The sequence below is a fragment of the Nannobrachium achirus genome (genome assembly GCF_963921795.1).
Source record: "Nannobrachium achirus genome assembly, chromosome: 2".
NCBI lineage: Eukaryota > Metazoa > Chordata > Actinopteri > Myctophiformes > Myctophidae > Nannobrachium > Nannobrachium achirus.
This window is the reverse complement of record NC_137811.1, coordinates 29,707,210-29,734,799: the sequence shown is the minus strand read 5'-3', so window position 1 is coordinate 29,734,799 and position 27,590 is coordinate 29,707,210. Positions and strand designations below refer to the sequence as shown.

At 44.0% G+C, this 27,590-nt stretch overlaps 1 protein-coding gene across 1 annotated transcript in view; it reads right to left on the bottom strand.

The window, feature by feature from the left end:
• Positions 1 to 3,601: 3,601 nt before the first annotated feature.
• The window catches only part of tmem145 (transmembrane protein 145), a gene marked incomplete at its 5' end in the record, with an annotated part of 68,301 nt that continues 44,312 nt past the window's right edge, over positions 3,602 to 27,590 (bottom strand). Inside the window, 10 exons of the mRNA XM_080720225.1 lie at positions 3,602 to 3,900; positions 6,216 to 6,404; positions 7,297 to 7,417; positions 13,507 to 13,679; positions 16,682 to 16,775; positions 19,480 to 19,558; positions 21,950 to 22,030; positions 23,147 to 23,215; positions 25,878 to 25,949; positions 26,925 to 27,009. Of these exons, the coding sequence (XP_080576351.1) occupies positions 3,661 to 3,900; positions 6,216 to 6,404; positions 7,297 to 7,417; positions 13,507 to 13,679; positions 16,682 to 16,775; positions 19,480 to 19,558; positions 21,950 to 22,030; positions 23,147 to 23,215; positions 25,878 to 25,949; positions 26,925 to 27,009 (1,203 nt within the window). The 3' untranslated portion in view covers positions 3,602 to 3,660. The remainder of the gene's footprint in view (positions 3,901 to 6,215; positions 6,405 to 7,296; positions 7,418 to 13,506; positions 13,680 to 16,681; positions 16,776 to 19,479; positions 19,559 to 21,949; positions 22,031 to 23,146; positions 23,216 to 25,877; positions 25,950 to 26,924; positions 27,010 to 27,590) is intronic.

Here is a 27,590-nt window from a genome sequence, read left to right as displayed (position 1 = left end):
TCTGTGTGTCTTTCTTGCGTTGTTGAATTTTCTACATGTAAAATAAAAAAGAAATATGTTGAAAAGGCTTTCAAACTCTGTAGACATTGATTGAACACACTCATCTCATTGAGCATTTCAGAAGCTCCTGCCATAGCCAGAAGGGCAATATTCCTGCCTCTGCAAGAATACCTATGATGATGTTTATACATTAATGTGACAATTTTACAACGGCAACTGTGGTAAATGTTTTTTTAAACTAGTTTGGTTCTGTTCAGTAGTCTTGCCTTGGACAGCACCAGTACATTAGTTATAGATACAGATCAAAAATATAATGATTATTTGGCAGAGAATATGCTAAGAGTCCATCTGCGAAGGTAACACTATGATGTAAGGCAAAGTCAAGGACAGTTTTATGATGGTTCTTCTGCCGAAGACTGCAGTGATGTAGTGGCTCTGAGTGTATAATAATTAGGCTATGCTCTGGCTTACATCAGAGTATTACCAACCTCACATCTTTCCCCTTGGTGCTCTACTTTAATGTACTCTTGTAAAGAGACTTCAAAATATGATTTACAGATATTTTATTAATGGCTTTCGGTGAGTGCCCCAGGTGTTGGCTGCATCACATACTCGCGCATAATCACAAATGACACTTGGGACAAGGCCTCATAATAAAACAACATCTTTATTATTATTTTGGCAAAAAGTGTATATGTACAGCATATTTATATAATTATCTTTTGACACAATTAAAATGCATTTGAACAGTGCTTATGTGATGTGCTCTTAAAACAGATTTCTCCGAGTAGCCTAAAAGCTGTGCTGTTTCTGTCATGCATAAACAATCTCATTTTCATCGCCACTTCACGTCTTCTGTCCGTACAGTATGTGCGTGCGTGTCTGTCCTGTACCTAAAAAGTCAATGTACTGTTGTATACAAGTAAAAGCAATGATAGCCTGTCAAGTTAGTCTGGCAAACTCCCAAAAGTCTGTTAAATAAGTCATGGCAACCTTAACCATTAGGCATCAGTAGAATATGAATCAGAGACACATTAACAACCAGACAACAACAAGTGCTCTAATTCAAGTATCATTCTGTTTCACGGACTAAGTTAACACCTCTTATTATATTATCACAAATAACACACCACAGTCCTAAGATCCTAATGTACTCCAGATAATAGCAAGGTGAGCCATTGATAAAAACGAAGGCAATTAGTCAACGACCACTTTTTTTGTTTGTTTGTTTGTTTCTAAAAAGGAAAAAAAAGGCCAAAGAGTGAACCACACACAAAGATACAAATATTTGTTCTGGTATTGCAAGAAATGTGGTTTCATCACTGGCTCCCCTTACCTTGCTCTTACCAACTTAACTGCATTTGAATGTAAAAACGGTGAGTTAATGTATGTTAAATGTGTCACATACTCTAAAAAGCCTGTTGACAATGAATGACATTTTTAGAGCGTCTAATTTATTTACAGGTGTGTGTGTGTGTGTGTGTGTGTGTGTGTGTGTGTGTGTGTGCGCGCGTGTGTGTGTGTGTGTGTGTGTGTGTGTATGTGTGTGTTGGAATATAGGACGTGGTGTAAACGTGGATTGAAAGCAGTCCATAAAGTGACATCATTCACGAATAAACAGACTAAGACGAGGAACATTAAAGTGCTCCATGCAGGACAAACAGAATGTACAGTAGTGTTATTTTCACAGTTCATCTAAAATTCTTTTCAGTCATCGCTCGGGGTGATACAAAAACCGCTAGTATCAGTAACGTTTTCACACAATCAAATGTGAACAGCCCACGAGTATTGTGTGGATGAATGACATTGGAATTACTTTGTGGTAAAAAAAAACACTGGAACCAGCCTTCTGCTCTGGAATTGTGAATGTCTCATGGAGGAGAAAAAAACAAACATTAATAAACAATGAAAGACTAGGGTACGTCGTGCTGTACCTGTGTCACCCCTGTCCTTGTGCTCTAGTGCTTTAGTACATTCACCAACGTCTGTACACACAGAGAAATAAAACATTTTAAGCAAGCACTCCAGCGAATAGCAAACAGAAACTATTGGATCTTTTCGACTACAAAGGGTAACCCATAACCTGAAGCTTTCCAGAACCTGTGAAATACTGTGATGTTTCTTGTTTGTTTGTGTTTCTAACATAACCAGAACCACCCTTGAATGGGCAGGTATCTAATAAAAAAAGATTAAAAGATAAATCAATAAAAGAAAGAAAATAGAAAAGTGAAAATACCAATCTACAAGGTCACAGGGTTTGTGTAGACCTGATCCTTTTTTTCTTTTGCCATTTTAGAAATGTTTTTGAAAGTATGAGTTCTGGCTTTCCAGAACTCAGGGTTAGTACAATCTCAGTGAGCAGGGCCAAAATGGGGTTCTGAGAGCCTTATCTGAAACCCACCCAGTATGGAAACAAATCCAAAACCCATGATTACACAGCACAACACGGTTCGCTGACTTCTTGTGGTCGAAAAGAGCCACAAGGGAACGGTGTTAAGGACAATGTGAGGGGGGCCGGCAGTTGACTGGAATATCAAGAGACATCCGTGGCCCCTCCATCAGAAACAGAATTGACCCATTTCAAAAAATATATATTATTATAGCCTATTGTATGCATGTAAAAAAGTATAGATTTTGAATACACACAATAAGCACATGTGGTCACATGGAGTAAATCTCAGATTCAGGGGATGGGAAATACGATACAAACATGCTTGTTTTACAAGTACAGGTGTCCACAAGAAACGTGACATTGTACATTTATACATCAGCATATCAATCCAATATAACCAGGTGCAATGGAGGCAATTTAAGGATATAAATGAAATAAACAAACTATATAGAGAGTAAATGTCTGTAGTTTTATAAAAAAATTGTCAAACTTAAAAAACAAAACAACAAGTTTAATTTTTTACATGAGAGGGATAAATACTCTGGTACTGGCATGACCAGTAATGGCATGATAATTCTCACGGTCACAGCAGCACCAATTCGAATTCAACTATGCGGGGGGAAAAAGAAAGAAAACAGAAAAATCCCTTTTTCACTAAAATCTTAAGACGATATATAAAGTGGTAGCTCTCTCCCGCTGTAACTATTTACAAGCTCCTTCTCGTGCCACCGCTGGTGCCTCGTCGATTCTCTGATGAAACGATCTCAAAGAGTTCTGTTCGCGACTCCTCCACCTCCTCCACTCCAACACCCAGCTGCGAACCGCTATCATTCTATTGCTCTTGACTACATCCACGTTGTCATCTCTCTCTCTCTCCCCCGTGTGCGGCTTACTGGTCAACATCAAATATTTATTGCTTCTTTATTCTTTTACAAGCTCAGCAGCACTCCCTCCCTATCTCACAGTATCCCCCATCCCCCCCACCTCCCCCTCTATTCCACTCCTATTGCTGTTCCTCCATCTCCAAAGGTGAAAATGGAACATTTTAAAAGGATTCCATTTCACTCACGCACGCGCTTCCGATGACTTTTCTCTCCTTCATCTGTCAACCTTTACATTTTCTTCCCCTCTTATGACTTTCCGCCGCGTGCCTTTCATCTTGCTCCCTTTAAATACTATAAATACTCGTATTAAATCCATTACCCTCAGCCCGACCTCCCCCTCCTCGTTGTCTGTCTCTTGTCCCTCTGTCCTATCTTCTCTCCGTCTCACGCCTTGGTCCCCATCCCTGCTCCTCCTCCGCTCTGCATGCTGAAGTACTCGGTGAAGGAGGGGAGTCGGGTTGGGACCAGCGGGGATTGCGTGGACAGGCGGGGAGGTATGGGGGGCGGCGGGAGGGCCGTGGCAGTAAGGTCGGCGGCGGCGGTGGTGATGATCTTCTGCTCGCTGTTCTTCTGGACGTCCTGCCCCTTGCGAGTGACCGTCTCCTCCACGGTCTTCACCGGGTCCTAGGGAAGGGGCAGGGTTTATGGATGAGGAGATTAAAAAAAAAATTTTTTTTAAACGTATCGTGGAGATTTGAATTTATCTTGAATTTATCCTCCGCCATGCACTGGGATCAATTCTATCTGCATATCCGGTACCATTTAAACTCTCTAATTGGTAAGACGGACCTGGAAATAACGTACTTGTTACAGTTTTTTTTCACTAATATCTTTGCCAAAGAATAACCGATCTGCAACCTCACAACTTGTAGATCTGCCTTTTTTTGGCAAATGTTCCGCCCGTCCGGATGTTGGGGATATACTGATTATCATAAATCGCAATTTCTTTGGTCACAATAATCGTGACATGACATTTTCATATCATCCCATCCCTATAGATGAGTTTTTTGTTTTAGTTTTTTACACCATTGATTCTCAACCTTTTTCATTTAAAGGACCCACAGTTTTATATATGTATTAGAGATCACACCTGTTTGATACCATTCCTTTTTTGAAGAATGGTATGGCATGGCTTTGTCCGTTTGTCCCACGACTCAGAGGGTCGCCCAGGGTCACATTGGCCAAGCTTCGCTTGAAATTAACTCATAAATAGCACTGCTCACTTCACACAGTGTGTGATTTAGATTAAAATAAAGTATTGATAGAATATCATGTATATGAAAAAAACAACAACTATCAACTAGTTGTGCATGATCTTATATTAGAACTATTTAATGTCATTGAAGGCACACACACTACCAGCAGGCCAATGAAGAATCTCCACGAATATTTTTCACTTACACTATAAGTGTTTGCAACAATTACTTACTTAGCCTGGTTCGGATTTGGATCTTAGATATGTTTTTTTTTTCTTTTCTTTTTTTTTAAACGCAACAGTTTTTGAAGTGGAAAGATAGATCTTTGAAGTGGAACGCTACTGACATGAAACCTTGTCCCTCTCCCTGTTTTTCTTTTATGCATAACCTCCTATCTTTATCTCTCAGAAAACAGGGGGAGAAACCCTGTCCCTCTCGACGTTCCTCCACCCCCAGTACCTTGATGGCATGGGACTCTACCCTGTAGCAGAGGCAACCAATCGAGCACACCTCACCATTGTGCCAAAGCCAGTTGTCTCTTAGTACTTTTGAAGTGCTCTTTTCTATGGTAGCCTTCAGAACTTCAAAGTAGTCCTGCATCTATTTATAGTCATCCCGAGACTTGAACATGGAGCCTTTGGTCTGAAAGTCTGAGCCATTAGACCATTACATCATCCTGCTCTAACACTCAATATGTGTCCCAGAGTACTTCTGAAGTGTTCTTTTGTATATTAACCTCAAAATTGTAATACAGAAGGTCTGGGAATCAAGCAAGGACCCTCTGTTCTCAGAGGCAGGACATTAGACCACTGCATTATAACACCTTTGCTCTTCTGTATGTTAGCCTCAAATGTAACTACAGGCACTAGACCACTGCCCTATGATATCTCACAATGATGTCTGCTAGCATTTTAGAGTTTGTCCCAAAAGCATGCAAAGCGGTACACAGTATGTCTACAGTCACGTCATCAACATGGATCTGTCCCATTTAGCACCACCATCAGGCCGATTCTTTCAAACACATATTTGGACATTGTTCTCTACTCATATCTCCTACTACTTTAACACGACTCCGTTACAGCTAAACGCCACATTCTCTGGCCCTACCTAAGCAATACATTTGCCACATACATCTCCCTACACTCAGGAACCAATGGCACTTGCAGGCCTATTTGTGTATACATGTGACCTGACGGTGGCTTATCTCCCGATTAGGGAGTCTTACTGGTATCACGTCAGTTTCATGTCAATATCATGTCACAGGGCTGTGTCAGGGCCTGTGACATCCCTGTACATCTGTAATCGGTTTTCTAGGACCCTCCAAAATCGTCCAAAATCAGATGGGCTTTACGACATACAGTACGTACATACTAACCCTACACACTGCACTGCAAGTTAGCCTGCTGTTTCCAGAATTCCTAGAATTATTGAATGCTTTAACTATTGAAAAATAGCAGATATACAAGCTCACAGCGCGGCACCGAGTGCCGCGCTGCGAGCTTGTAGATCTGCTATTTTTGAAAAGTCGTGAAAACTGTGTGCAAATCTTTGAATATATGTATTTTTTAAGCGAACATTTGTAACTCAAATGTTGCTTCTGGGTGGTCCCTGGAACGAAATATTTTGAGATGGGGGGTCCGTGGCCAAATAAATATCATTGGGCTTTACGACATACAGTACGTACATACTAACCCTACACAACACTACACAAAGTTAGCCTGCTGTTTCCAGTCTCCTACTCACCGACTGGATGGAGAAGAGCTCAGTGAAGTTGGGTTGAGAGTCCCCCAGGAAGGAGCTGTTCCCATAGGCATGGTGGGGGAAGCTCTCTCCTGCCTCGCCGGCCTTCGGACTGGACAACAGGATCCCGATCTGGGACGTTCGCACGTGATAAGGGAAGTTCTTATTGGCTGCTGAGGGCCGCGTGATGATCTGAAACCGTGAGAAATACAACATTGTGAGATGGGGGGGCAAAAGCAATAGGAATAATGGATGTTTTTTTGTGTCAAAAGCAGTGCATATATGACACCAAACAGCTGGAGTGAAATACTGTAGGACAGGGGTCTTCAACAGGGGGTTCGGGACCCCTAGTGGGTCCTCAGAGTTACTACAGGGGGTCCTCCAATTCTTTGTGTGATAGAAACCTTTTTTTCCCTCTACTATCTTTGGGCAAAGATAGTAGAGGGAAAAAAGAGCAGACTAAGTACAGAGTCATGTTTATTAAGTATTGACGGTTGGTTAAAGTGGTTAAATATCTGGGAAAAAAAAACTAATTGACATGATTCCAAAATGCACTGATGATCGTGCTGTCAAAAGATGAAACTATATGGAATCTATGAACAGGTTGTGGGGGTCCCTGATTCATCTCTCTCAACTAAGGGGTCCTTGGCCTGAAAACGTTGAAGACCGTACGTTGTAGGAATACTACCAGAGCATTGCAGGCTATGGATAAAGAACACTGTATCCAAGATACTGTAAGGCAGGTTTATGTAATAGAGGTGCGGAGGAGGCAGAGACAAGAGGACAATGAGCACTTATGCCTAAGTAATCATCTCTCACACGACGGTTGTGCCATGCCGAAAATAGTGATCTACAAGCTCACAACCCGCCACGGTGCCACGTGTCAAATCTAAGTTCTAAATCAGGCTTCAGCAGCTATGACTCGAGGATAACGAAGACGAGGTGAAGGCTGTGTGTGTGTGTGTGTGTGTGTGTGTGTGTGTGTGTGTGTGTGTGTGTGTGTGTGTGTGTGTGTGTGTGTGTGTGTGCGTGTGTGTGTGTGCGTGTGTGTGTGTGTGTGTGCTGCACTGTACATGATACTAACAAGGAACACAATGTGTGCGTAGAGGTGGATTCCAAGCTGAATGCCATTGACGATCTTCTCACGCGCCCAGCGAGGAATGCCAAAGTTAGCAATCAGTGCCATGACCGGCACTGCGAAAAACCTGAACGAGAGAGAGAGAGAGAGAGAGAGAGAGAGAGAGAGAGAGAGAGAATAATAAGGAAAAAATACATGGGGTAGACACGAAAGTGGGAAGAGAAAGATAGCATGAGAGAGAGAGATTGAGAAAGATAGGCGCAGAGGAGGCCCAGATAATAAGGTTGGAAATAGCAGTGATAATGAGAAAGGGAGAGACATATTGACAAAATTAGATAGCAGTAATGGATTTAGAGATCATTACCACACACACAGAAACAACGAAACTAGTAGTCAAAGGGCTGCTTCCCTGTTTTCAAATCTCTTTTCTCGTTTTCAAGTCGTTTAGAGCTTAAAAGTACCAAAATAGTTCATATTTCTTTTTATGCTTGGCAGACCTCAAATTGCTGAATGATAAACAGAAGGGGAAAAAAAATGATTTGGCTCCATCAGTCAATCACTGTTTTATATAGAGAGACTAAGCAGAGAGGTGGAGGAGGGCTGTGTCTCACGGGACCAAATAAAAGTTTTCTTGTACCCTCCATCTTATTGACATTTTTATACGGCAGCATAAACCACCCTAATAACAGTGAGGGTAAACAGACACATAAAAAGACAGATATTTTTGACACCCTCTCTCGGTCTCCAGGAAACTCTCTCTGGCTCTATGTGGAGTGTGGAGGTGACTATCTATCAGAGTAGTGCAAAAGGAATAACTACGGTATGTTCATATCTACCTATAGGAAACCACAACTGTATTGTTGCGACCGTATAGGTCGCTACTTAGTATGAAAGCCACCGGATCACCAGTCCGTCACTCAAAATCCCTCATTAATTTGTCACTCTTCCTGTCACTCAACATCCCTCATTAATTTGTCACTCTTCCGTTGTCACTCTTCTGACATCACAATGAGTACTACTGGCGTCTGACTTCAAGGTAGTCGGGGAGCCACAGGGCCAAAAGCTCAAAGAATAGGGTTTTACCTGTGACGTCATGACATACTTTTTATTTTTGTTTTTTCAATTCATTTGGTCATTAAGGTACACAGAATGAGAGGCCTGCTCTGCCGGAAACATTGCGAAAAAAAAGTTATGGCCATTTGTATCACTGTCCCATCGACTTCACTATACAGGAAAAGGATACACAAAATAAATCTGCTTTAAGTAGCATGTGAGAGGTCAAACTAGGGGTTCTTCATGATTCTGAATCCATTGCAAGCATTTGTTTTGCTCTCAAAACTGTGATTTTTGATGACTCATCACTTTTCACCGTTTTGTAGGGCTGAAATCTAGCCTAAGGAATGTTTTTCATGCAAAACAAATGCTTGCAATGGATTCAGAATCATGAAGAACCCCTAGTTTGACCCCTCACATGCTACTTAAAGCAGATTTATTTTTGTATTCTTTTCCTGTATAGTGACGTCGATGGGACTTTTTTTTTTCGCAATGTTTCCGGCAGAGCAGGCCTCTCATTCTGTGTACCTTATTGACCAAATTAATAGAAAAACAAAAATAAAAAGTATGTTATGACATCACAGGTCCTCTCAAATTTTTGGGCCTATGGCTCCCCGGCTAAGTGGTAATGGGTAATGGCCACCCACTATAATAGTGCTTGGCTGTGTGCTCGTGACATCTCATTGAGGACCAACACAGGTGTTCTGATTGGTGTACATTAGAACATTAGTTCTATGCCAATCAGACAAATTCAAAAACCTGTGTTGGTCCTCAACATGGCCCTTTAGGACTACAAATGCAACCCATGATATTTCCTTCTGCTGAATGATATTGATGACATCAGGGATCTCCATATATGGGGTTATCTCCATATATGGGGCTATATCCTATAGTCGGCCCATGTGTGCAACCTCGTCCTTTAGGGCGAGGTCGCTTCTCACCCTTAGGGCGTCTTACTGGTAGAAGGACTATGGGGTCTATTTGCAACGAGGATTTAGGGGATCCTAAATCCTCAATTTTGGGGTTTAGTATTTAGGAAGGGGCGTTCCTGTGCAAAAGTTGCTATTTTGGGCACCTGCTATATCCCTAAAAATACCTCCGTTACATTATGCATAGGTCTGGTTTGGACGTTACAATAATATAACCAATCACTGTGCCAGATGCCATTGCCTTTAAGAGAAGACCCGCAACCCGTTAATGGACCAATCCCCAATCACATACACACCCATTGTAACTGTTACAATGGGTGTGTATGTGATTGGGGATTGGTCCATTGAGGATTTAGGATCCCCTAAATCCCTCAATCTTGAGCTACTGTGGGATCCCCAAACTCAAATGAAGTTGGTGTGTCAGTCATAGATGACTGTCATCGTACTGTAGATGACTGACTGGTGTCCAAGCACTCTGATGCCTGACAGTGCGTTGCGGGTTCAAGTCCTGTTCCCGACGATCTTTACTGCATGTCTCTTGACTCTCTACCCATCTCTCACTTCTTGTTTCCTGTCCATCTCCACTTAAAAAACTATCAATAAAGGCAGCTGTAGATAGACAGACAGGCAACTAAACAACATGCAGAAACAATCTATCTCCAGCATTGTGAGAACAGGGACAGCTCTGGTCGTGGGTGCTCCTGCGCTTCAAGTCAGCTGCTCTCCAGACAGAGTGGTGGAGAAGAAGAGACGACCCTTTGCTGGTCTCGCGCAGCTCGTTCGTAAACAAGCTATTCATTGTAACCAACATATCGTTGTTGTCTGGTGGAAACCTTGTATGTCCAAAACCTTTCGTTTTGCATTTATCATTTTTAAAATTATTTAAACTAGTGAAAACAGACGATCTACAAGCACACAACACCTCACACCGCGAGGCGTTGTGTGCTTGTAGATCTGCAGTTTTCACAACTTTTGTGCGACGGCCTTGCATGATGAAGCAGAGCTTTGCTTTGCGAAAGAACGTACACATTTGAAACTTGGAGATATGAGGTTTCCACCTGACAACGACGATATAGGCCTTGTAATGACTCAATATAGATTCATTTCACATGTGCAACTGCTAGTCTAAATCTTAGTTGTTCTTTTTTTTAAATGAGCTCTTCTCCATACAGTTCCTGCATTTTACTACTAGCCATGCTGGTGTGAATACAGCGTAAAGGGCAGTGTTGTGCCTGAATGCGTTCAATGAACGATCGTTCATGAACTCGTTCATATTTAGGGCGGAACGTTCTTTATTTACACTCGAACGTTTATTGTGAACGAGCTCATTCTGGCGTTCATGAACAGCCCTCGTCGGCTTGTTCGCGGCCGCACCCCGTCGCGCGTCATCTCCCTCATCTTTCTTTGTGTTGTGGGTTGAGATTTCACATTTCACTAGTTGCCCCTAGCCACGCAATACCCCACAATCACCGGGCTGATTAATAGGGAGCTGTACACAGCTGCCGTTTCATTGACGTTTGTCTGTCTGCCTGGTCGGAGGTTGCTTAAAGCACTGTGTGTGATTGCATTGCCTCCTCGTTCAGCAACAGTAACACACGCATGCCGAAAATAGCTGATCTGCAAGCTCACAACGTGTCGCATCCACAACATGTTGTGAGCTTGCAGATCTGCTATTTTCAACACGCAGAAAACTTAAGTCCGAAGGTTCATTATTATTCCGAAGGTTCATTAGTCCGAATTTAGTTAGGGTTACTGAGGTCAGGGTAGGGTTAGGCATAGTATTCTTAAAGGTCCTACACCATGCATTTAAAAATAATTTATATAACACTGTTTGTGTCCCAAAAACGTGTTTGAAAAGGTTTGAGGCTAAATTACCACTCCTGAATACAGAGCCCCTGTCATTTCTGCCTGGCTTTCAGAGCATTTTCAGCTGCAGTACCACCTTGTCCTGAGTGGGAGGACTGCGCTATTGAGCCAGTTTTGGCCCCACACTCCTCCCCACCTCCTGCTCAGCAGGCCTGCCCACCCCTCCCCAACCCTCTCCCAGCTCCTCCTGCCTCCTTCTCAGGCCTGCCCACCCCTCCCCAACCCTCTCCCAGCTCCTCCTGCCTCCTTCTCAGGCCTTGTGACATCACAAATCTGACATTTCACAATCAGGACCGTTCTGAGACATGCTAACATAGATCTGCCCATAAACTGAGAAAGACACAATGGTCAGACATAGGACTTTGTGAGGATAGAAGTTGCTGGTGGGACACCAAGAAAATACATAAAAATTGGAAAAATGAAAATTCATGGTGTAGTCCCTTTAACAGATTCGGACTAATGAACCTTCGGACCAATGCCATGGCACCTAATCTCGGCTGTTCTACTTTTGCCTTCACAATAAAAGCTTTAGGCTATGACAAGACTGAAGCAACGTGGGAAAGGATACCAGATTTGGTGGCATTTCACGTTGCAAAGGGGTTCAGGAAGAGTGGGCACATAAACATTGTATGTTTAATTGATGCTGTGTGGTATATGGGCTGTGTCAATAATTTTGACAAATAATAGCTTGCAGCAACGTATTGGGAAAAAAAGAAAAGAAAGAAAAAAGAACTAAAGACTTTTTAGTTCAAAATGTGTGAACTGTTAACTGAACTAGTTCATGTTTCCCAACACTGGTAAAGGGTCATTCCCACCGGGCAAGATAAAGATAAAAAATATCTTTCTCAATTGGAGTGGATGGGAGTGGATGGTAGCGTCCAGTGTGGACACTATTGCCCAGTGTGTATATATACCTGTATAATGTGTTTTTCAACCACTATCCTAAACAGAGAGCAGTTCATTACTAATGTATTATTTGCTAAAACATCTACTACGTCTAAATGAAAACAGTTGACAGCATGCTGGGGGCTTATTAAAGCATTTCACCTCCAGACAAGGGCACAAAACAATCTGCAAAATAAAACGTAAGATGACACGCGAAGCCACAACGGAATTGGATTAGAGCAAGATAACCACAGATTGTCACGGACACAGTACAATCAAGGGGCATCTCCACACTTTTGTCAAAATTCTATTTTTGCCATGGATATACAAAATGATTAGACAAACACTTAAAGGACTAGCCCTAAATGACCATTACAGGTCTGTAACTTTGAGAAAGTTATGGGGGTCCTTGAAAATAAAACGTTTGAGAACTCCTAATATGCTATACATTATGTCATAGTAAATCAGTGTCATACGTATTCTGAAGAAAACCTGTAGTCTGACATTCGGTAATTGGGTCTTATGATCAAAATAAGTGGAGTTTGCATGTTCTCCCTGTGTCTCCTAGGGTAGATACCCTCACAAAAACATGCAGTAATCCTGGTTTCTATACTGCCTCCTCCTGGCCAGCCGGGTCTCCCCAGGCGTTGCAGAGGGAGAGCAGAAACCAGGATTACAGGTTAGACAATTGGCCCTGGGTGGAAAAAATGGGTTACAAAATCGTGGGATAATTTCTTTTAGGAAATTATCAAAATAAGACTTTTACAATGGTGTGTAAAAACAAAATCTAGAATTTGCCACAGACGAAGCCAAGTCCTCGCCACGGACACATTTGTCTGTGGACGGACATATTATGGATGACCCCTGGGTGCAATGGAAGCATAGAGTGGAGATGTGGCCGCAGCTCTCACTGCGGCCACATGGGATTTATGGTTCTTTGAAGAGAGCCGGATCTCTGGGATCCGTTCCTTTCAAAGAGCCGTTCAAAAGACTGTCTCATTTTAGTTACTTTGTCGATTTGTATTATGATTACAAATTAGGCTACTTAAACCCTATACACATTTCTGCCATATATACATTTCTGCCATTTGAAAATAGCCGATCTACAAGCTCACAATGCGTCGCGTTGCGACGCATTGTGAGCTTGTAGATCTGCTATTTTCAAATGATTTTCCTACATTTTTTTCATTGGAAAACTTGTGAAATGGGACATTCTGCATAATGAGGACTTTCTAGGTAGGCCTACTTTAAGTACATTTTGATACCAATACTTTTGCACTTTTACTCTCAACCTACATTTTAATACCGAACTTCTACTTGTGGCAGTAGTAGGTCTTCTAAATTGCAGTACTTAAATAAAGATTTTTTTACTTTTCCCACCACTGTTCATTAGAAAGGAACGGCTCCCAGGCAGCTACTGCGATCCGGATCCCATCGTTCATTTAAGACTAGATTCATTCGCGAACGTCCCATCTCTACTCACCATAGAGTGTAGGTGGTGAAGAAGGGGATGTAGAAGGGCTGTTTCTCAGGGTAGTGTTTCAGGGAGACCAGGACGGCGTAACAGAACCACACGTAGGCCAGGAGCTGCAGACCCATCAGCCCGTAGCCCGCGGGGCTGTCGTACGCGTACAGCACCTCGCCTGGGTCAAAGAACTGAAGCAAGGACAAAGACACACTGTAAGACATTATCAAAAACATGCATGGCACATGCAAATGCGGTTATTTGGGGCATCCGCGTGTGGCCTAATTCAGTGTTTTCCAAACCGAGACACCACCGGTGGTGCCGTGAGACATGCGCCCAGGTTTGCCTGGGGATTTTGTGACAACCACACATTGTAACTGCACTATTTACGACTATACAAGAAGTTATGAATATCTTTTTTTAATTTACTACCGTATATCAGTACTTTGTGCGACCTCATTTACCAATAGAGAAGTAAATTCCAAACCCTGAAAAAAATATCTATTATAAACACTGTGCTGAACAACATTCTGTGGAGAAAAAAAACAACATTATACAGCGGTAAATAGATTGGCTGGCCGGTGGCTACGTAATCTGTGCCCCAATTATTGAGCTAGACATGCTTGTGGTTTAGTGGTGGAGCTGTGTGTGTGTGTGTGTGTGTGTGTGTGTGTGTGTGTGTGTGTGTGTGTGTGTGTGTGTGTGTGTGTGTGTGTGTGTGTGTGTGTGTGTGTGTGTGTGTAATATATCTGTTTTGTGGAATTCTTGAAAATATGTATTTTCTATTTGTATTTTATTTTTCTAAGGGTGTGTGTGTGTGTGTGTGTGTGTGTGTGTGCGTGCGTGCGTGCGTGCGTACGTGCGTGCGTGCGTGCGTGCGTGCGTGCGTGCGTGCGTGCGTGCGTGCGTGCGTGCGTGTGTCGTTGTGTCTCTACACGTTATGTACTAGCATGGGTGCAGTCGTGCTTGTGAGTGCACACGTGTTTCTGTGCGTCCGTTCACAGTGGATAACGTTTCAGGGACCAATGATTGGATAACACTGGTGGTCAGACTGAGTTACGCTTGCTCTGGGTCTGCATTATGTATTGGTCTGACTGCAGGACCCGGCCGGCACCATTCAGGTCAACACCAAACTCCAACCTGACACACACATCCAGGTTTCAATATCAGGAACGGCAGGACCAGTGGAGCCAAAACACTTTTTCACTGGATGGCGTGTGTACACGTGCACCCACCCACACACACACCCACACACACACACACACACACACACACACACACACACATACAGACACACACACACGCACGCACGCACGCGCGCACAAGCTCCATTTCATTTTCATTGTAACCTACTTTAGCCTATTTTTAGCAGGCATCCCCTGGAGTTTGGAGCAGTTTAATAGCAGGGCCCTATGCAAGAGGGCAGCCAGCGCAGATAAATTGCACAGCTCCGGCTATGCATATCGTGCTGCGAGAGAGATGGCAATAGTCTCCACTAGCGTTAAATATAGCGCAGGATAATTCGCCCGCATTATTCCCAGCGCGTCCTCCTCCAACGCGCAGACTTCAATGACAGTAATCCTCTGCTCCGGAGCCCGGCAGCATCTCTATGCAGGGGCGTCGCACCACATTCTGTGCCCTAGGTACTGGAAAATCGCAGATATACAAGCTCACAGCTTCTAGATCTACTATTTTTAGAAAAATCGTGACATTTCTTTTTTTGAAAGAACTATGTTTCTATGTCAGTGGTGCTCAAACCTTTTCATGTGAAGGAGCCCCAATATGGCCACTGACCCCCATCTCAAAATATTTAGTTCCAGGGACCCCCCAGAAGCAAAATTTGAGTTACAAATGTTCGCTTATAAAATACATATATTCAAAGATTTGCATACATTTTCACGACTTTAAAAAAATAGCAGATCTACAAGCTCGCAGCACGGCACTCAGTGCCGCGCTGTGAGCTTGTATATCTGCTATTTTTCAATAGCTAAAGTATAAAATAATAACGGCCCCTCCACCTTGGGCCCTAATGACTCAGTCCCACCTCCCCCCCACACCCCTGTCTCAACGTGTACAACCATGTTGAAGACACAGCCAGAGGTGCCGGAGGAAACGTATATAGCTATTAGGCTCGCGAGGGTGTTACTAATTCATAGGCTCACACATTAAACGGCAACCAGTGATATCCAAGTTCTCACCCTCCTTGTAGCTGCATAATTGAAGAGACTGAAGATTGGAAGGATGCTGGACTCAGCGAGGCGTATAGGCTTTGGGGGCCATTACCCGCATACTGCATAGAGAGGCTGGCATCAGGACACATTTTTCACTGCTGGATCTGATATTCCAATGTGGAAATGTCACCCTCCTCCCCGCAAATATCTGTCTTTGCTAAAGACAAATCAGTTCTCCTTTAACCCATTTAAGCCTAGGATTATTGACCACTTTAACTATTGAAAAATAGCAGATATACAAGCTCACAGCGCGGCACCGAGTGCCGCGCTGCGAGCTTGTAGATCTGCTATTTTTGAAAAATCATGATTTTTCTTTGCAAGTCTTTGAATATATCTATTTAAAAGCGAACATTTGTAACTCAAATATTTGCTTCTGGGGGGTCCCTGGAACAACATATTTTGAGATGGGGGTCGGTGGCCAAATACCTGTAATTTTGGGGGTCCTTGACATGAAAAAGTTTGAGAACAACATGATTTAGAAGAAGGATTTAGAAGTCGGGTCAAAGATCGGGTCAAAGATATTCAAAGACTTGTACACATTTTCACGCTTGTATATCTGCTATTTTTCTAAAGTTAAAGCATAACATAATGGTTAAAGTGGTTTAAATCTAACGCGACTCAGGCGTGTTCCAGGTATTTGAGAGTTAAAACCAATGACCTTCTGCAAAGTTTTGTCTTGACTTTTCCATTTCAGGAGGTCGTCAAGAACGACCGTCGCTTCCACCCGGCTCTCCTCACGTCGGGAATAATAAATGTCATTTTAGTTATTTTATAATGGCGAACTTTAGGTGGATTTTACTGCTTAATGTATTATTCATAAATGTTACGCACTTATTTTTAATGTCTCGTGAAATCTGAAGTATAATTGCAATTTCTAAGCCTCTGGTCGTGCATGAATACCCTGAGGAGAAAGTGAGACCTCCCATGGTGCAGTGTGGGTAATGTAGTGTGCAGTGCCATACCTCAGCCTCGTAGATGAAGAGGATTACGTAGGTGATGGTGTAGACGGTCATGTAGATGCTCAGTTTAACGGACCCACTGTGACTGATCCTCGCCCTGAGACAGACAGACACACACACACACACACACACACACACACACACACACACACACACACACACACACACACACACACACACACACACAGACACACGCATGCACAGAGGGAGTGTGATTAAAGAGATTGTTAGACTAATTTGGACAAATCTGAGATTTTCTTGCCAGGGGTATATTTAGACTGCAATAAGACAAAGACTTGCCTTTCATATTTTGAATATTCATTCCCAATTCGGATGAGAAATATGGTTTTGACACTTGTAAAAATGAAGGGGCGACACACCAGCAGGGAATTGATGTAGAATGTATTACAATGAATTAAATAACAAGTTTGTTAACAGCACTTAACACATAATTTTGTCGCATCGTTTCCCTTCTGTGGATTTCCCTCGAAAACGAGAACTTGTCACCGAGAGATGTCGACAAGTTTATAAACTTGGATCAAACGCAACTCATTATGTCTCACTCAAGTCATACACTCTGAGCACACATGCCCGCAGACACAGCACGCACACGCGCACCTCCCCTCATTTTATAGTACACGCAGTGGCACACGCACACCCACACACACTGATACACATGCCAGATTCAAAATCAACACACAACCCCTAACACCCATACCACCGACACACACAGCAAAATCCTGAGTGTTAATTTAACTATTGAGCAAGGGTCTTCCACGGGGGGTCCGGGACCCCTAGGGGGTCCTCAGAGTTACTACAGGGGGTCCTCCAAATCTTTGAGTGATAAAAACTATTTTTTTCTCCTTTTTTATAGTAACCTCTTGAACCCTAGCGTCCATAATCGGAGAACTTTAGCCAAAAATAGCAGATCTACAAGCTCACAACGCCTCACAGAGGCGTTGTGAGCTTGTAGATCGGCTATTTTCGGCAAAGAGCTTTGGTGTAGAGAGGGAAAAGAGCAGACTAAGTACAGAGTGAAAGGTCAAGTGGTTAAATATGAGAAAACACAAATTCACATGAATCCAAAATACACTGATGATTGTGCTGTCAAAAAAATGAAAATATATGGAATCTATAATAAGGTTGTGGGGGTCCCTGCTTCATCTCTCTCTCAACTAAGGGGTCCTTGGCCTGAAGACATTGAAGACCCCTGCTCTCGAGAGTGTACACAAATGTAACCATTACATTTGTACGCTCTCAGAGCTTAAATCAACACCCTGGATTTTACTGTGTGCACACACCCACACACAAACACACACATACTGTTCTTGCCTGCGCCAACAGCTTAATGTAGAAGTCAGCCCTGTATCAATCTCCAACCCAGAGGGAGCATATGGTGTCAATAATGCAGTGTTTACTTCCATGCTCTGCACCAATGCCACATGGAGGGAATCAGTGCCAACAGACTGACAGACACTTCAACTGATACAGCGCCTCTAGGGAACGTGTTATGACTGTGACAGCCTGCGCCCAACGCTCTGAGACAGCGAGGCCGCACAGGCGAGCACACAGGGTTGGATAAATGTGTTCCGGTGCCTTCATCTCACGCATGCACACATGCATATCGCTGGAACGTGTGCAAGCGTGGATTTCTACACAGAGAAGGCAATTCTTTCAGCATAAGATGCTGCATTCAGGTTCAGGAGAGTTTGGACAAGGCAATTCTCTTGAATGCTGCCTTCGGATATGGCATGGAAAGAGGGCATTTGCATTTCTTTCACCATAGTACCAGTAAGGCTCCCTAATCGGGAGATAAGCGACCGTAGGTCACTTATCTCCACAAATAGGGCAAAAATGTGTTTTGCCAAAATCTTCCTGATCCATGTTGATGACATGAGTGTAGACATACTGTGTAGTGATTTTCGTGATTTTAGGGCAAAATCTGTAGGAGCAGTGTCCAAAAATGTGTTTTTAAAAATCGGCCTGGAGGTGGCGCTATATGGGACAGATTCATGTTGATGGGATGAGTGTAGACATACTGTGTACCGATTTGCGTGATTTTAGGGGGAAAATTGTAGGAGCAGTGTCCAAAAATGTGTTTTGCAAGAATCGGCCTCATGGTGGCGCTAGAAGAGGGCCATGTGAGAAATGAGGGGTGGGGTCTCCGCGCCGGCAAGGCGGACGAATAGGTACCGGCCCCGGCTGTCCCGGTCGCTCCTAGCCGGAGTTACGGCATTTTATGTGAGCTGCAGTGTAGGGGGTCCTCCACTGGGGGCGCCACCACTTTTGCATCCATTCTGGAGCACCAGGAGTCGGTGGTCCCCGGGAATTCCCCGTGAGCAGCCCCGTTGGGGTGGTCATTTGGTCATGTTTGCGCATTTGGTCATTTTTTACATCTGGGGGTCCCCCAGGGACCTGGGGGTCCCTGGAGCTCCGGGGGTCCTTGGAGGTTGTAGTTTGGCAGCCAAGGAACGTGTGTGCAAAATTTGGCATGGATCGGGGCAACGGTTGCGGAGATATAAGCAGGGAAAAAGTGTGACATGTGAGGTGTGACAGACAGACTGACAGACAGACGGAGGGACGGACGGACGGACGGACGGACGGACGGACGGAGTTACTTACACTTTGTGGTGGTTTTGATAGTAAAGTGCGACCTACGGTCGCAAAAAACTGCATTCATGGTGTGGAGAGGGCACTTTTTACAGACAGATAAAAGGGCAGGGGCTCGAGCCCCCTTTGATGTCTATATGTGCACGTGCTTGCACAGTAGACCCACACAGCCACACATCATAAACCTGTACCTTGTGACAGTGAAGCCTTTTCCCAGCAGTATCAGCATCAGAAGGAACACCAGGAAGCTGACGGAGAATAGTAATTTCCCTAGAGAGAGAGAGAGAGAGAGAGAGAGAGAGAGAGAGAGAGAGAGAGAGAGAGAGAGAGAGAGAGAGAGAGAGAGAGAGAGAGAGAGAGAGAGAGAGGGGTAATTAGGTTGTGGCTTCTGAATCTGTAACATCATTAGGGGAGATAAAATCAGGTCACCCCACACGTCCACAAGTCCATGAACACACACACTCGCATACACAAAGCCACACATATGCCGTGTGCACAGCCACCCAGAACACAAAGACACACACAGACACACAGACACACACACACACACACACACACACACACACACACACACACACACACACACACACACACACACACACACACACACACACCCTTGAACACCCACCGACACAGTGCCATACACCTGCTTGCATTTAAATACAGTACATCCATCCATAATCTATAACTAAGGAGACAGTGAGGAGACAAATGTCAGTCAGTATGTCAATCATGAATGCTGGGGGATGTTAACGTGGGCACGTGCGTGTCCATCGTGCACGATGGTGCACGGATGGTGTACGATCCTGTGTGCACGCCGTAGTCCGTTCGCGAATACAAAAGACTCCATGCTACCATTGCTGTGCTAGCAGCCGTGCTGTGTGACAAGGTTAAACAGCAGAGAGTGGCCACAGAGAATCGTGTTCTCCCGCCCCCAAAATATGCATGTCCGGTTCCGGGCCCAGAAGCACTGTCTCTAGGTTACTTAGTAACCCCGGAGCGGTGGTCCGATTTTGGATTGTTTTTAATCAAAGCGAATTGATTAATAGCTTGGGTAAATCAGGCCTGGCACGCAAAGACATCAGGAAACTCAGGGTCGGGTAGTAATGAGTTAAGAACATATACCAAGTATCTTAAGAATGTATCCACAATACCCAGTAAGCTGAAGACGCAGTGCGATGTGTTTGATACTTTTTTTTCAGTTTTTAAGGATGACTAAGATAGTTTAGGCCATCCAATATGGTTAAAATATGCAAAAATGTCCTGCCTGTTATTTTTTGCTTTCCCATTGTAAACTGCAAGCTTCTCTAGCAAACAGGCACATAGGGACAGACTGAACACCTGACATATCAAGACCATGTACCGTACTGTACCTCCCGTCTCCAATGTGAATGCACCTCAACAACCAGGAAATGTTAAAGTACTCAAGAGAATGTGGACATAGTTGATAAACTATGTAGGCCTATTTCACAATTTTTGCAGCTATAATGTCTTAAGCTGGGCTTATACTAAAGGACTTCTTAACGCTGGTAGCATCACACACTACCGGATACGCTTATAAGATTCTCTTATAGGATTATCTTAAACATGCACGCACTGCGAGATGTTTAAATAATGAGGCGTCACACTCTACAGGATTTTAAGATTATCGGGTTTGCCAGAACGCAGCACCTCTCGCCAACTCATATCACGTGATCACAGCAGTAACAGTTCATAAACAACGAACAGAGACGGTTAACTTGTCAATGTCTGGGAAGACACGTTGTAGACATTGTTCTTGCCACATATTTACAAGCCTAATCGCTCCTGATCTAAATTGGGGTAGGGAAGGGCCGTTATCTACCCCAAATACCCCTGATTATCTTCTAGTGTGCGCATAGATACTGTACACCAGCATTGTTATTGTGAAGCAGAGAAGTGCTTAAAAAGATTGTTTCCAGTATTGGTATTAGCAAAGAAGACAGTTAGGGAGAGAAGTGCTTTGGTGCGACTGTCAGAGGCAGGGGGTTGTGGGGGATGCAAGTAGACGCTGACAAAGTCAAAGAAACCAGTATTTTTAATTTGCTTGTATGTGTCCACAGAAATATAGCTTTTTAACACATAAATGAACAGTTTTTGGAAGGAAACACATTTGGATATAGAAGAACTTTAAAGACTAACCCAGCATCTTAAAGACATACCCAGTATAGCTGTCAGTTTCCCTCTATAATCCCATTCGAATTTCATTCATTTATTTTTATACATTTTCGAAAATAGTTGAATATGTTATATAATATATATATTATATTTAATAATGTAAAGTTGTACACGTATGTGCGCATCAGATGCTATTATAACAAGCTGGGAAAAAACCTTAAACAAGGTGTCGGGTGTCACACACACAGAGTGCGTGCATGGGGGATTAGGCTATGCTGGCATAACTTTAATTGTTGATCATTTGTGACATGATGAAAGCATTTGTTCAGGAACAATGTCAGGATAAACTCTTTTATTTTATTTTATGTTTTTTGAATTGTAGTCGAAAAACCTTCGTTCTGACAGCTCTAATACCCAGTATCTAAATATCTTAAGGACTTACCAACCAATATATTAAGGGCTTACCAAGTGTCTTAAGAACTTACCCAATGTATTAAGGACTTACCAAGTATCTTAAGGACTTACCCATTATCTTTAGGCTGCCATTCCCAACTCCATCTGTGGCATACAGACCCCAGTAGATGCAGTGGAACAACAGGCTGAGCACTGTCAGATTGGGAGAGAGTGGGAGAGGAGAACAGAGGAGAAGAGGGAGAAGAGGGAGGGGAGGGAAGGGGAGGGGAGGGGAGGGAGAAAGAGGGGAAGGAGAAAGAGAGGACAAGTGCAGTGGGACCGGGGGATAGAGAGAACGGAATAGAGTGGAGAGAGGGAGAGAGAGAGGGACGTCACAGCAGACAGAAAGAGAGCAGAGGACAGAATGAAGGATGGAGAGAGAGAGAGAGAGAGAGGAGAGAGAGAGAGAGAGAGAGAGAGAAAGAGAGAGAGAGAGAGAGAGAGAGAGAGAGAGAGAGAGAGAGAGAGGACAGAGGAGGCGAAGGGGGGATGAGAGGAGGACGGCAGAGAAGCGTGGGGATTGGAGAAGAGACAGAGGAGGGTTAGTCGAAGAGAGAGAGAGAGAAAGATAAGGACAGAACGGGGAGGTGGCGGGAGGGCAGGGACGGGATTCAAAGACCCGTGGGTGGAAGAGAGAGGGACAGATAAGGAGGACGAGGGACGGAGCAAGAAGAGGAAGAAGAGAGATGAAAAAGGGACCCAGGGAATGGAGGGAGTGGGAGAGGGTGGCAGAGAGAAGGAGATGGAGATAGAGTTGAAAGGACGTTCAGCGAGAAGGGGGGAACCGCGAGGGCAGGGTTGGCAGCACAATGAGAGAGATGGAGGATGAAGAAAGAGAATTGAGGGGAGCAGGTGAACGGAGAGAGAATTCATATAAGATGGAGAGAGAGAGAGAGAGAGAGAGAGAGAGAGAGAGAGAGAGAGAGAGAGAGAGAAAGAGAGAGAGAGAGAGAGAGAGAGCGAGAGAGAGAGAGAATTGAAAGAGGCCAAGGAACAGAGAAGATGATTCAACAGGGAGACATGAGGGAGAAGGAGAAGAAGGGGTGAGAGAGCAGAGAGGAGGAGGGTTTGTCATATAGAGTCAGCGTGCAGTGAAGCATCAAACTGTGTAATGACTCCTATTTACAGAGTAATGACGACGATAACATCTCTAATCTGAATCAGGGATTACATTTTCTGTGTGTGTGTGTGTGTGTGTGTGTGTGTGTGTGTGTGTGTGCGTGTGCGTGTGCGTGTGCGTGTGCGTGTGTGCGTGCGTGCGTGCCTCACCTTCCACGCCTGCAGCAGTCATAAACATCTTGTAGGTGGTGTGAAGAAGCTGTCGTCCCTTCAGGTTGTCTGCAGAAGAGGGGGGTGACAAATAGACTGTGAGTGAAGCAGAGGGAGAGGAGGAAGAGAGAGGGATGCAGATAAAAGGAACGGAGGGATGGATGGTAACAGATGGCGGAAGAGGAGTAGTGCGTGAGAGGAGAGCATGCGAGACAGAAGCCAAGGGAATCAAAAGCAAGAGAGATGAAACGAAGCGCCCGGGCCAGATAGAGGCAGAGAGAGCAGGGGCGTCACAACTTAAGGAGGGGAAAAGTGGGACTAGGGCCTAAGGTGGAGGGGCCTTCATTATTTTATACTTTAGCTATTGAAAAATAGCAGATCTACAAGCTCACAGCGCGGCACCGAGTGCCGCGCTGCGAGCACGTAGATCTGCTATTTTTGAAAAGTCGTGAAAATGTCTGCAAATCTTTGAATATATGTATCTTTTAAGCGAACATTTGTAACTCAACTTGCTTCTGGGGGGTCCCTGGAAGGCTGGAACTAAATATTTTGAGATGGGGGTCCGTGGCCAAATACATATCATTTTGAGGGTCCTTCACATGAAAATATTTGAGCACCACTGACATAGAAACATCAAATTTTCATGATTTTTCAAAAATAGCAGATCTAGCGCAGCAGATATACTGTAGCTCGCAGCGCAGCACTCGGTGCAGCGCTGTGAGCTTGTATATCTGCTATTTTTCAATAGTTAAAGCATAAAATAGCGCATAATAATGCGTTCCCAGTCTAAATGGGTTATACTTCCTCCCCCTAAGAAGAACATTCATGGGGGGCCCGCAGTGAATCCTTGCACCCAGGGCACAGGATTTGATGTGACGCCCCTGGCAGAGAGAGATGAAACGAAGCGCCAGGGCCCGATAGATGCAGAGAAAGAGGCCCATTTGTATGCAGCCATCCTGCCAACGGCCGTCTCTGGAAGAGGCGCAACCAGATGCAACTTCTCCCTTTTCTGTCCTCCCTAAAAAGCTCCTCCGCCCCCCTCGCCCTCCTCCCACGAGCTCCTGGGAAATCGTTTTTAATGCGTATTTAACTGAGCGGGCTGACTCCAAAAAAACACTCCTGTTTACTCCCGGGGGGGTGATTACAAGGGGAAAAAAGGAAGGGAGGAATGTTGGGTCGTAGATGTGCATCGGTGCACCGCGGTAACAATGTGGAGCCTCGCTGAGTTGCTGAACGTTAAGTAGCTCTGCAGTCTCTCAAAGGCAGTCGCTTCCACAATGCTATGCTCTGATGGTGGGGTCTTGTGCACAGAAAGGAGGGACAGAGAGCACTTTCCATTTCATATTCCATTTGATTAATTTGGTCAGGTCATGGCCAGGTATTTGAGCCATAACCTACAGCAGAGATATTCAAACTTCTGAACCTGCGGGCCACATTGCAAAAATGTCAAGTGGAAACGGGCCAGTTGATAAAATGACATTACTTGATAACTTTTATTTGTTTTATTTCCACATAACGTAAGCCAAGTGCAATGTGCATTATTTTATGGCTTGGAATTCCATTTATATTCGGTCAATGACACAATTTGTAATCAAAGTAATTTGCTACATTTTCTCTCTTTTTAATAATTCTGTGCAATTAGCATATTCCACACAAACACTAAAACAAACTAATGTACATTTGTCTGCTATTTGTCTGGGTTGATATCTGTCTGCCTGCTATCAAGTGGGATAACATTAAAGATAGATAGCAGAGCACATCTCTCTTTCAATTGCTTGACAATGTTATTTATGACTTGGACCACATTCAACACAAATGGCTTTTTACAGAAAATAAACTTGTAAAAATAGATAGTTATGGCTAAGAAAAATAAAATAAATGTTAAGTAGAGCGACATCTTTCTTTCATTTGATTTGCATTAGCCTACAATGATGTTTTGGGTATGCTAATTAGTCGGGAAGAGCCACTGGTAAAAAGAAATAAAAATGGATTTTAATGGCGGAAGTCAAAATTGTGCTGCGGGCCGGAAGTGGCCCACGGGCCGTAGTTTGAGTATCACTGACCTACAGCATAGGGGCAGGGATCATAACCTAGCAATCTCTTGCCATTAGGCCATCATCTGACATGTTCAACCACTTATAGGTACCTATAGTAGTCCCTCCGTCTCTCTCTCTCTCCCACTGTCTCTCTCTTGCATTTCATTTTACATTAAGCATCTTCTGCTATTCCTCACTCTCTCCATTTTCTCTTTTGTCCCACTCACGAGTTCTACTTGCAGGCTCAGGATGGGTGCTGCTGAACATGCTGGGACTGCACCTTCACTTATCTGAGGGAACATAGGAACGTACTTCCATCCCATCATGCAGGCCTGTAAAGAGACTTCATAATGCATGTGACAAAAAGGCTCTTAACGCCGACGTTTTTCCTTCTTCTGAGAGCAGAAGGTAAAACGCTTTGCTCCTGGAGATGGAGAGAAACAGAGAGAGAGAGAGAGAGAGAGAGAGAGAGAGAGAGAGAGAGAGGTACAATACGATAGAAAGACGATGGAGAGAGTGCTGTGCTGAGTGCTGAGAGGATGGAGAGAGGATAGAGGTGGAAAGTCAGACAGAAAGACTAAGGGCGAGAAACAGATAGGTATAAAGAGGAAGACCGAGGAGAGAGAGACAGAGAGAGAGAGAGAGAGAGAGAGAGAGAGAGAGAGAGAGAGAGAGAGAGAGAGAGAGATACTTACAAGCAAAGTAGCAGGAGAGGAGGAACACCAAGGAAAAGATAACCAGGAATGTGATGTCCGTCTCCAGGATACCTGTGATGGGAAAAAGAAAGTCATAAAACGTCCTTCTATTGCAGTAAGTTATAGAATAAACCCAATTTCCAAACATTCCAATTTCTGACTTTTTGGCCAAATGTCAGATCAATACCATAGTTTTAAAACTTCAGATTTTTTTGCCAATTTTCAAATATAAATACTAGTCTTAAAACACATAATTGTGTCTTATTTTTTGCCAATTGTCAGATATACATTTTGACAGTTTTCTCGATGTAATTTAAGCTCTAAACCAATATGCAGGATGTGACTGGGGGGTGGAAGAGCGATGGGAGAGGAACAGAGAAGGAAAGGAGGATGGGAGCGAAAGAAAGAGGAACCAAAGTGTATGGTGACGAGAGGAGGGGGGATTGAGGGATGAGTAGGGGAGAGAGAAGATGAGAAACATGAGGTGGGGTGAGAGAGGTTGATTAGGGTGAGGAGGGTGAGGAGAGAGGGGGGACAGACAGAAGGACGGGGAGGAGAGGATAGAGGAAAACCAAAGGACCAAAGGAAAGGGGAGTGGTGACGGAACCAGAGGGAACGAAGGTAAACGGAATGAAAGAATAAAGCAATTAAAGCGGTAAAGGGTGAAGGAGAAATGGATATTGGATTAGATAAGAAAGCGAGAGAGACCGAGAGAAAGGGGGGCGGACGGAGAGCAAGATATACAGAGACGGAGACAATGAGAAAAAGAGATGGAGAGGGGGGGGGGTTAGTAGAAATAATTCAGTTAGAGAAACAGACAACCCCGGTCCCTCTCTTCTCCTCCGTTTTCATCCCTTTCGCTCTCTCTCCATCCGTCATCATTAATTCATTCAGCCGTCCCTTCATTATTGTAATTTGCTCAGTACAGTGTGCTTTATTGGCCGTGCTAAGTGGTGTGGGCTAGTGCCATCGACGATTCATTCCATAATCCCTCTCCTCTCCTCTCCTCTCTGTCTGTCCGTCTCTCCGTCCCTCACACTCACTTACCGAACTCGTCAGCAGAGAAATGCTGTGTCCAGAAAGATTGGCCATTAGTGAGTTTCATCTCATACTCCAGCTGCAAGCCCTCGCCCTGAGAGGGAGAGAGAGGGGGGAGGGAGGGAGGGAGGGAGGGAGAGAGGGAGATAGAGAGAGAGAGAGAGAGAGAGAGATATCGTCACTGTCAGGCAGAAAGTCTCCAAGTTTCAAATTTGTGTGTTATTTTTTCTCGCAAGTAAAGCCCTGCTTCATCATACAAGGCCGTCCCACAAAATTAGTGAAAACAGCAGATCTACAAGCCCACAACGCCTCGCGGTGCGAGGCGTTGTGTGCTCGTAGATCGGCTGTTTTCGCTAGTTTAGTTCAATTTTTAAATGATAAATACAAAAGGAACGGTTTTGGACATACAAGGTTTCCACCCAACAACGACGATATGGGTGTGGTGGGGGGCAGAAATAGTGCAAGAAACAAGGGTGTGGAAGAAGGAAGATGGAGGGAAATCTATATAGTTTAGGGCAGGGGTGTCACACCAAATTCTGCACCCTGCGTAGGGCCCAGAAGGATTCACTCACATTTTGTGCTTTAACTATTGAAAAATAGCAGATATACAAGCTCACAGCGCAGCGCCTAGTGCCGCGATGCAAGCTTGTAGATCTGCTATTTTTGAAAGATCAT